At 37.3% G+C, this 11,797-nt stretch overlaps 1 protein-coding gene across 7 annotated transcripts in view; it reads left to right on the plus strand.

The window, feature by feature from the left end:
• Window positions 1-11,225, plus strand: part of OMA1 (OMA1 zinc metallopeptidase) — a 68,708-nt gene extending 57,483 nt beyond the window's left edge. For all 7 annotated transcript variants that reach the window (XM_023187615.2, XM_023187610.1, XM_023187642.3 and 4 more), the window contains one exon: window positions 10,769-11,225. In XM_023187615.2, the coding sequence (XP_023043383.1) occupies window positions 10,769-10,978 (210 nt within the window). In that variant the 3' untranslated portion in view covers window positions 10,979-11,225. The remainder of the gene's footprint in view (window positions 1-10,768) is intronic.
• The last annotated feature ends 572 nt before the right edge of the window (window positions 11,226-11,797 follow it).

Raw genomic sequence — 11,797 nt, forward strand, 5'->3', positions numbered from 1 at the left:
TGTCAAGATAGAGAATAATTTGAATAGCTTAATGAGCCCCTATTTTTCACTCACTGATATTGAACAGTATAATCCTTTTGTACACTTGCTTCATCTGTCCCATCTCTCTGTTTTTCCCAGAAGTATTTTGATATAAAGCCCAGATATCAGGGCTTTATAGGGGAGGAAAAAATCATTTTCTGTCTATGCTTCATAGTTCTTAGTTGAGATGAACCCCTGTATTAAAAGACAGATTAACAAGAGGTAAATGGAAGTTTATTAACGGGTATACTTCCTGTATACCTGGGAGATACCCACGGAATGAATAATTCTCCAAGAGGTGGCTTTGAGTTCAGGCATAAATACCATCTTCAACTGAAACAAAGACAGAAGGGTGTAGGGAAAGCCAGGTTGTAGAGAGGTGTTCAGGAAAAGCACAGTGAGCAAGGGTAAGGTTTGTTATGTAGATTGTACCTTCTTTGTTGATAAGAGTTTCCAGTGATTTAGAGTCATCCTTCTCTTCCTGGTACAGAGAGGGAGACACACTTAGAGATTTCCTGTATAGATACATATTTTTCTGAGAAAAGGGTAACTTCTTCCTGTTTTCAGAACTTCCCCTATGTCTGCTATTTCCCAAAATAATTAGTAGAAAATAACTCTAACGCTCAAGAGGCATATTTGGGGTGGCATAGTCTGGTCTCCTGGAGTCATACTTCGGAGTGATATGTCCTGCACTCCATCAACTTTAGTATGCATTTCAGAAAGTAGTATCATTTTCTTCCACAATCATAACATTATCATGCCTGAGGAAACTCATAGTGATTTCTTAAAATTCAATATTCTGTCTACATCAGATTTCTCTATCTCAACAGTTTTACAGTTGATCTGTTTAAATTAGGATACTTCATGATCCACACATTGCATTTGGTCCTTATGTCCCTAAAGTCCTTTTGACTTTAGAACAGTGCCCCCCTCCCTTTTGTTTTGTTTGTCATTGAATTGTTGAGTACATATAATCCCACATTGTAGATTCTGGGTTTACTTGATTGCTTCTTCATGGTATTTCTAACTTGTTTCTATGTATACCTGTAAATAGAAGTTAAATTTTGGGAACGGTATTTTATAGGTGATGCAACTATGCTTCAAAGTGCTTTGTGTTGGAAGTCTCTTAATACCTGGCTGCCCCACATTTGATGATGCTGAAGACCATCAGGGAGTTGGATGGTGATGGCCTGGTTCTTTGTTTGTAAAGGTGGTTTTCTTCCTTGTGGCCAGCAAGTGATTGTAGGGTGATAATTTAGCACACCCCTGCAAATAATCAGTTTTCAAACAACCTGAGAAGTGTGCCTTCAGGAGAAATCTATGTAGAATCTATGTAGAACTCAGACCAGCCAAATTATGAATAAAAGATGTTGCAGACACTTTTCTCTTATTTAAGAATAGATTTAAGAGGTAGGTAAGAGAGACTTTTAAAAAATCAGAACGGTAAATGTACAAGAGTTGGAAAAACAGAGTTGAAAGGAAAAACGAGGGTAATCTTATTTAAAAGAGTATTGAATATCTAAGTATCTTTAACAACTCTATAAGGACCCTCATGTAAACTAAATTCAGCAATAGCAACACAAAACAAAGCCTCTGAAATATTCATTGTTCCCCAGTGAGATAAGTTTTAAAGAGCAGAAATATGAAAAACAAAATCAAATCTCAGGTCAAACTTAAAAATGTTACTTTATGGGAGAGGACGGGCAAGGTGGCAAGAACATAGAAGCAGTGCCACTTGAAGCTGGCATGATAAGGTTGATTTAGCTGCACTGAAAGTGACAGAAGCTGAAAGAACATCTTTACAAATGTAAGATAAATCCATTTCAGAAAATTGTTAAACTTGTGAATTCAGCAGAGAAGCTGTAAAACTTTCGGTGGAGGCTGTAAAGAGCAGAATTGATACCCCAGAGCAAAGACTCATTGATGCGGAAGATAGAGGAACATAGCACAACCAAATTAAAAAGCCCAAAGCAAAAAAAAAAAAAATGTCTAAAAAAATGAAATATTGAAAAGGCACCAGGAAATCCAAGCTGCATTTAACAGTGGGAAAGATACATTCGTTCGTTTGTACATGTCTTCATTTCTTTGATTGTGGTTTCTGTATCACATTTTTTTATTTAGGTAACATTTCTTAAGATGGATTTTTAGGAGATTCCCAGAGTATCATCCATGAGAAGCCCTGAAATGACAATGCTTAGATATTTAAACTTATAAAGTGTTTAATCTTCATTGCAAAGACAGGCTCTTACAAGCTACCTAGGTAAAAAGACAAAACTTAAAGACATACAAGAGTAAGAATGACTTTGGACCTTGCTTTTCGTAAGTATAAGGAAGATGTTTCTTTCCTTCTAAGTTCTTATACTTCTTGCTGTTGGAGGAAGTGTAAGAGTTTAGGAGAAAAGAAACAAAACAAACAAAAAACAGTGGAACTAATACACTTTGGTATGATATCTAGAAAAACTAACTTTTTTTTTTTTTTTAATGATGGAAGATCCTTAGTAAATGAAACACATAGAACAATATGTCAGTGAAGTGCTCGGTTGCAACAGTGCTGTTTCCAGAATCTACTAACCATCAGGAGTTAGATAAAATACACAGTTTTGTTTGTTTAAATATAATTGTAACTAGCTTGCACCCTGCCATTCTTAGAAAACCATGGATCAAGTAAGGCACTACCAAATGATTCAGCTGAACATTATGAAAAATAAATTTTAAGTGGCATAAGAATTTTAAATCCTAAAAAAAGGAATGTATTTTCAAATACACATCTTCCATGAAAATATTGATTATAAAACTTGGGCAAAAATATCTGTACATAATATAAAAATGTTATGTTCTCACTCATAAGTGGGAGCTAAGCTATGAGGATGCAAAGGCATAAGAATTATACAGTGGACTTTGGGGACTCAGGGGACACAGTGAGAAGGGGGTGAGGGATAAAAGACTACACACTGGGGCTGGGCATGGTGGCTCATGCCGGTAATCCCAGCACTTTGGGAGGCCGAGGCAGGAGATCACCTGAGGTCTGGAGTTCAAGACCAGCCTGACCAACATGGAGAAACCCTGTCTCTACTAAAAATACAAAAATTAGCCAGGCGTGGCGGCGCATGACTGTAATCTCAGCTACTCGGGAGGCTGACGCGGGAGAATTGCTTGAACCCAGGAGGCAGAGGTTGCAGTGAGCTGATGTCGCGCCATTGCACTCTAGCGTGGGCTACAAGAGCGAAACTCTGTCTCAAAAAAAAAGACTACACACTGGGTACAATGTACACTGCTTGAGTGATGGGTGCACCAGAATCTCAGAAGTCGCTATTTAAGAACTTACTCATGTAACCAAACACCACCTGTTCCCCAAAAACCTATTGAAATAATAAATAAGTAAATAAATAAAAAGTTATGGTTCCAATCATCAGAACATAGTATAGTAAAATTAATATAACAAAAATTAAAAGATGGATGACCGCATGAAAATTAAAATTCTGCACATGTAAAGCAAGAGAGAAATCTATAGATGATAAGAGGATGCCTTAAAATCAATGAACTTTATAATGATGTAGTTATATTTTCATGAGTGTTTACTAAATCTGTATTTAAAGAAAATTTTATCAGTTTAAATGTCCATATTAGGAAAAGAGAAAAGAAATATAGAACTATAAGTGTTTCAAATATAATTAATAAAATTAAGCAGAAATAAGCAAAATGACAGTTCTTTGGGAAATTTAGTCAAAGTCATAATCATTAGATTAGTTAGACGAAGAGTAAAATGTAAATAGGATCAGAAGAGGTATGGTAACATGCAAGAAAACCAAAATATTTGAGAGAATGTTATTTTTAGTTAGATGATGTTAATTATTAGCTCGGGTCAAAATCAGAAGTAATTAAAGTGTATGTGTGTTGAGGGGGGAGGGAATTGCCAGAGTGGTTGCAACTAGGAGTAGAAATTATAGCTAGAATGAAGCTTCTCAAATTAATTTTAGAAAGAAGTAAGGTATAAATAAATCAAATTTTAAAAACTGTATTAGAACCCATAGAGTCATAATAAATTAGCAAAGAAAAGGATGCCTAGCCCTGATGGGATTTAATTTGGAGAATTTTTTCAAAAATTCAGAGAACAATTGCCTAGTTACTAATTAGTTTTACCTTCAAAGTATAGAAGGGTATGCTATTAAGTTTCTGATTCATTTACGAGCATAAACAATTTTGTTTTGACAATTTGATAAAAACAATAACTTTAAAAGAATTTATGGGCTGGGATCATTAATTGACAATATGATATTACATTATAGTAATTATTTACTATGAGCAAGTTAATTATCCTCAGATGCATGAGCAGCATCATAAAAGAAAAGCTATTAAAACAGAAGAGGAAATTTAAGACTCATCTTCAATTCCTCTTTCCTTCACTTCTGTATCCTATTCATGAAAAAATCTTCTTGACTGCCTCAACAAGTGCATTAAGAATCCATGCCCTTCTCAACTTCACCACTGCTCCTTTCCCAGTAAAAGTCACCATCATCTCCACGTTACCCAGTCATTTCCTGTTGCCACTTTTCACCTCATGATGTCACATTTCACCTCAACTCCTAACAACCTATTTTCAGTATGTAGCCAGAGTGATCACTGTAATGTCCTTTCCTTGGTTAAAACCCTCTAGTGACCTCTCATCTTATTCCATAACTTAGAATAAAAATCCATACTCTTCCTAGGTCTTCCAGTCATGTAATTTGGCCACTGCCTACCTCACCAACTTCACCAAATGCCCCTTTCCTTAGGCTTTCCTTGGTCTAGGAAACATACAAGACCAATGTATGTTCCCCATCAAGCTAGTGTCCTCCTTACAGCTCCTCTACTTGCTGATTTCTCTGTCTGAAACATTCTTCCCTCAGTTCTTTAGGCAAATGTCACTGTCCTGGGGAGGCTTTCTCTGATCTCACAATCTCAATTGCCTCCCTTCCATGTACTCATTGTCTGTCCAACACACTTCACTCTTTAGTTTCTTCATGTACTTAATTAAAATTACCTTATTTGTTTATTGTCTTTTACCCTAGAATGTAAGGCCTTTGTACACTGCTGTATCCATAGTACCTATGACAAGTTGAGATGCTTAGTGAATATTTGTTTTTTTTTTTGAGATGGAGTCTTGCTCTGTCGCCCAGGCTGGAGTGCAGTGGTACGATCTCCACTCACTGCAAGCTCTGCCTCCCGGGTTCATGCCATTCTCCTGCCTCAGCCTCCCAAGTAGCTGGGACTACAGGCGCCCGCCATCACACCCAGCTAATTTTTTGTATTTTTAGTAGAGACAGGGTTTCACCGTGTTAGCCAGGATGGTCTCGATCTCCTGACCTCGTGATCCACCCACCTCGGCCTCCCAAAGTGCTGGGATTACAGGCGTGAGCCACCGTGCCTGGCCGTGAATATTTGTTAAATTATTGCATGATGTGTGATAATAGGCAAGATAAGCAATATAATAGCGGGTGAAAAATAGAAAAATTGGCAGTAGAATTGAACAGTACTTCCACTCCCTTATAGAAATTTAACATGTAGGAAATTAATAGTTGGTAACGGGAGAAAGATGGTCACAGGAAATAGTAATATAAAGATAACAGTGGTCTTAGGGGTCTTGGGTTTTAATTCTGACTCAGCCATCTAACTTGGAGAAAGTTACCTAATCCAACCTTTAGTTTTCTTCATATGTGAAATCAGGATAGCAATATCTCCTGGATGTTGGATGTACATACTTGTGCATTTCTGTAGGTAAGGTCCTGCTGCCTTCTCTCCCTTGTCCCCCTTTCTTTGGCATAGACACTTTAATGATAAGTGTTTTATGCCAGGCCCAAGATTTCAAAAGTGGTTCAAATTCCAATGTCAATTTAGATGTGTAAAATACCTCACACAGTGAAAGGTACATAGAAAGTGGACAGTAGATGTTAGTTTCTTTCACTTGTAGTCTTTAGGCTGGCTAATTCTATACTTAACTTCAAATCTTCCTCAGGATTCTCAGAACCATATATTCTTGCTATTAGAATACATTCCTGCTTTTTCTTAAACCATAAACTCCTTAGAGTATTTTCTCTATGACATTTATCATAATGATTTATTCATAGCTGGTGTTCTATAAATGTTTGTTTAAAATTTAGCATGCATTTGTTAAGTGCCTATTATGTGCAGTGCATGGAGTTAAACACAGAAAACAAAGTAAAGGAAGTGGAAAGACATATTCTAGCTATATGGTAGGAAAATTTTGCTCACTTTTGAAGAGATGAAGGTATATTTAATAAGATAGATTAGAATTTATAAAAATAAAAAGACATTGGCACCCTGAAATGTATAAAATGAATGTGGAAAGGAAAGGAAAAAAGAAAAAATAAGTTACCAAGACATCCAATAAAATCTTACTATGCAAAAATAGATGAAGATTTGATAGAAATATGTATGGTCATAACACGATTCTGCTTGATAGATAATTGGAGAGGAGAAGCAGTTCACACATGAAGGAGTGGTGAGAGAAAACCTGTATGAAGAATATATAGTATTTCTAGCAATTAAAGAAACCTAGCTCAGACATCTCCAAAGTACGTTTATTCAGTAAAAAATTTACTCAAGAAACACCATGTGGTGCCAAAAAGCATGAGCACAAAAAGCATGTAGGGCAAAAGCAGTAAAAACAAATCAGGTTCTAAACCCAGCTGTTTTACTTCCAGGCCAACTTTTTTTTTTTTTTTTTTTTAAATAATAGACTCTGTTTTACAATTTTTAGACTCTAAAGCCTCAACTTTTAGGTTGAGTAGAAGGTATAGAGATTTCCCTTATATATCGGCCCCCGCATACTCACAGCCTCCCATACCATCAAAATCCCACGCCAGACTGATAGTATTAGTTACAATTGATGAACCTATGTTGACCCATCATTATCACCCAAAGTCCATTAGGATTCACTCTTAGTGCTGTACATTCAGTGCATTTTGATGAATGTATAATGACATGTATCCACCATTATAGCATCATGCAGAGTAGTTTCACTCTCATAAAAATACACTCTGTGCCTACTCATTCCTCCCTCTCCCTAGCCCCTGGCAACCACTAATCTTTTTACTGTCTCCATAGTTGTGCCTTTTCCAGAATATCATATAGTTGGAATCATGTAGCCTTTTCAGATTAGCTTTTTTTCTCTCAGCAAAATGTATTTAAGGTTCCTCATATCTTTTCATGGCTTGATAGCTCTTTTCTTCTTAGATCTGAATAATACTCTTTTGTCTGGATATCCCACAGTTTATCCATTCACCTGTCGAAGGACATCTTGGTTATTTCGAAGTTTTAGCGAATAAAGCTCTTAAAAACATTGATCAAGCCAGCTTTTTGTTCCTTGCCTGGCATTTAACTTCTCTGAGACTCAGTTTCCTCATCTGTAAAATTGAACTGATATTTTCTAAAGATTCTGAGGTTTGAAATTCTGTCATTATCTACATAAAAATCATGAAATCTTATGTGAATAACTGTGAATAACTCAAATATGCCTGTATTGCTGGTGACATTAAAGGTTGATAAAGCCTTTCTGGTAGAACACAGTTTGGTCCTATATAACAAAAATTATAATCTACCTGCACTTACTCTTTGATCAGATCATTCTGTTTTGGGTGTTAGACTTCACCTAACTCCAAATGGAGGTCAGAAAATAAGATTTTTTTAAACCAAGATTTTTATAGCAGGGTAATTTATAAAAGCCAAATAGACACAACCATGGGGACAATTCTAATGCCCAGTAATGGAGAAATACAAAGTAAATTACATCAGGGCAGGGACCATGACTTTTCTGACCGATGTGTACCTAACACTTTACTCACTGTGGTGTTCTAAATATTTGTTGTATTAAAAAGACTGAATAAGAGGATTTAAGAAAAATAGAAGAGTTTTTACTGAATACACATAGATCATAGGGGATGGCATCCTTTTCCTCTCTTTGTTGCTTTGCATCTCTCATTGCTGCACTCAGCTGTGCCAGCTGTTACCTGCTGGAGTCTGTACTCTTCCCCCTTTACTGATCCCAGTGCAGTGCTTAGACATAGGCACTACACTGATATAGCAGCCATGACAGGTAAACATCTCACTTGGGAAAGAAAATTAACATGGTTGTAAAGGAGCTAATGCAAGAGTGACCGTACGTCCCAGTTTTGCGGAGACAGTCTTGGCTCATGCCTGATGTCTCAGTGCAAACTCACTAGCATCTCCTTTCATTCTCAAAGGTATCCCAGTTTGGACAGTAGGTCACCATTTAGCTGAGGGTCTAATTTTCTGTTTACTTAAGTGCTGTATGTGCTATAGTTGGGAAACATTTTTATGTCAATTCAGTTTACTTAAACATTTCCTTAACACTCATTAGATATAAGGGCCATCTTAAATCTGCTGTGAAATACAAAGAAAAATAAGACAAGGCCATTGCCACTGAAGAATTTCATATTAAGTAATGCTTTTTCAAACTCTCTAGCTTACCTTACTGGTAACTCATAGCCTCATGAGAGCTAGAAGTGCTCCTAGACCCAAGCTTCTGCCCTGACCCCATTCACTTAGAGGACGTCTATCTGGCTCATCTCTGACTAAAAGTCCCCCTCTCCTGTGGGACTCAATAAAATGTTTGCATACAAGAACCTGTGCCCCTACCACACCCAACTCAGGGTATCTGGGATAATGGAATTCCTTGCCCAAACATGTTTGAGCTTGCTTTCAGGGCCCATGTGGACCTCTTCCTTGAACACATGCACACAAGGCCCTTTACAGTGCCAGATAAGCTAGGACTGGGAGAGGGGCAGGCTAGTGTCAACAGCTGCACAGTAAGCTCCCTACAGTCTTACATGTTCTGAAATTCAAGAATTCTAATTTTGTACCTGGACTTCCAGGTAATTTCGAATGTGTATTTCTCAAAGTAGAAGAATAGAACAGATTTTATGTAGTAATGTATTAGCTTGACTTACTGCTTTTAGGTGTTTAGAGACATGGTATCTGGGCCTCCATTTTCATTCTTGCCATGGACCCCACAAATATTAGAGGCAGGCTGTTTAGAGTAAAACTTAAAATCCTTAGCATGACCTTAGCGTGAGGTCCTACATAATCTGCTCCTGCCCTCCACCCTGCTCCACTTAGCTGTACCTGCTTCTTCACTGTTCCAAAACACCGCAGGCACACTCCCATCTCCATTGTACTCGCAGCTCCCTCTTAGAATGGTTTTTCCCTAGGTTGCCACATGGTCTCTTTTCTCATGTCCTTCAGGTCTGTCCCCCTCTTGACCCCCCAAATCATTATCTTATCAGTGAGGCCTTGCCTAGATGGTCTTTGTAAGATTTTACCAGTCCCCCAAACATTGTCTCCTTTACCACCTTATTTACTTCCCTTAAGACACATCAGTATTAGAAAGCCAGAAGTAGTAAAAAACTAAATTAACTTTTTCTCCTAAATGTCTTTCTTTTAAAACTCCTTAAATTTTGAGACCATTTTTCCTTAAAAATTATTTTACTTCTTATATCTTAAAATTATCTATATACCCACTTTGAAGAGTTAAATAGTTCTAAGGCTAGTTACTTAAATCGGCAGCCAATCCTCCGACCCTGCCATCCATTTCAGGCATAACTATTTTCAGTTCTATTGGATGATTTGTTTAGTATTTCCCATTGTGTCTAAATAACATGCTTATCTTGCTACGTTCTAACTTCAATTTTGGGCCTTACTTATTTTCCACTGTACAGGATGAGACGTAAGCCCTCTCCTTCCAGTGTCACACCCTGTGCATGCACACACCTATGCGGCTCTCCCCTTCTCAGTATGATGAAATTGTACTTTTTGGTTTCATCAAGATTTGGTATTTTCAGCTGTAAGCACTAGTCCTAGCTGAGCCCCATAGTACACCGTGATTACTTTTCCTTCCTTTGCAATGTTTTATTCTCATGCTGCTACTAAAACATACCTGAGACTGGGGAATTTATAAAGGAAAGAGGTTTAATTGATTCACAGTTCCACATGGCCGGGGGTGGGGGAGGGAGGGTTGCTCACAATCATGGTGGAAGGCAAATGAGGAGAAGAGTCATATCTTATATGGCAGCAGGCAAGAAGACGTGTGCAGGAGAACTGCCCTTTATAAAACCATCAGATCTTGTGAGACTTAATCACTGTCATGAAAACAGCATGGGAAAGACCTGCTCCCGTGATTCAGTTACCTCCCGTGACGTGGGAATCATGGGAACTGCAATTCAAGATGAGATTTGGGTGGAGACATATCCAAACTGTATCACTAGGTTATTATTGTCAATTTTACCCAAGACTGTATCAGTTGTATATATCTTTTTTCAGTATATTCAGTCATCTATATTCTGCAGTTTTCTTTTTCTTGAAAGAAACCTCTCATAGAGTCTTTTAAAATCTGAACGATTGTTCTCAGGTCGGTTAGAGTTTAACTGAAACCATAGAGGTATCTCTAAGATTTGTTTACCCTCAAAACAGCATTTGGGCAGTGGTTACAGATTATTAATACTATTGTTGTTGTTTTTAAAATAATACTCTTTGACCAAATCATGAAAACAACTGTTCACTGTGGATTTATCAGTGGTTCCCTTTTGTGTGTCATAATCAAGATACCTGTTATTTAAAAAATATAGAATGCATCCTTTATTTGTCTTACATGGAACATATTACGGATTACTGAAACAATCTGAATACACTGATGTATGTATAGTATTTTTTTTATCTTATTATGTCTTTATAGGCTCTCAAAATTAGAGAGATGTGTAATTGCCCACCACTGTCTAAACCAGACCCTCGATTACTATTCAAACTCAGCATGGAGCATTTTCTTGAAGAATCAGAGAAAGAAGACCTAAATATCACAAAGAAACAGAAAATGGATACTCTTCCCATTCAAAAACAGGAGCAAATACCATTAACATACGTAGTTGAGAAAAGAACTGGCAGTTGAATTAAAATTTATGAGACACAAGATATATGAAGAATGTTGCAGTCCTTATCATTTTATGTTACCTTAAAAAAAAATGATGTTTGAAGTGAAAAAAAAAAGGATATTCAGGGTCAAATCATGTATATTACAGATACTATCTAAATTCTTATAGAATTTATTTTTCATGAAATATTGATATATTTTAATCTATGTTAAAATATCTTGAATGAGGAAAATGTCACAGAATAAATTTATATTACACATTTTACTCTGTCTTCTCCTTGCTTTTGATTTAGAAGGCAGACCCCTAGTGGATGAGAAATGAGCACATACAGTAGTTTTTATTGTAGAGGTTTCAACTGAGCCTAAACTGGATTTCTAAGTCTGGGTGGTTATGATGAAGTAGGAAACGGTCTGAAGCTATCTTTTTGCAGGAAATAGTTTGCACTGGGGTGGGATTATGTGGAAAAGGGGGCCTCAGGATAGAGAATGTCCTTGTCTTCACCTGTGGATGACTGGAGAAAATGCTACTGGCAGAAGCCATTTTCATAGGGAGGCAAAAGAAGTACAGTTTGCGGTTCAGATGACAAAGCAAGAAGCAGAACTGGGAAGAGGGCATTTCCACAGAGACACAGCATGTTCCTGGTGCACTGAAGTCTTAACAAGGTTGTGTCATTTGATTGCTCCATGACATTACCATTTGGGAATCTCTGGGGTTCCCAGAGAAGAAAAAGAGGCAAAGGCAAGGCACTGTCCCATCAAAAGAGGCTGAGGCAAGGCGCCGTCCCCAAGTTGACCTTCCTGAGCCGCGGATATCAACAAAGGGGACTGGAGGAAAAC

The sequence above is a fragment of the Piliocolobus tephrosceles genome, chromosome 1 (assembly GCF_002776525.5).
Source record: "Piliocolobus tephrosceles isolate RC106 chromosome 1, ASM277652v3, whole genome shotgun sequence".
Lineage (NCBI taxonomy): Eukaryota > Metazoa > Chordata > Mammalia > Primates > Cercopithecidae > Piliocolobus > Piliocolobus tephrosceles.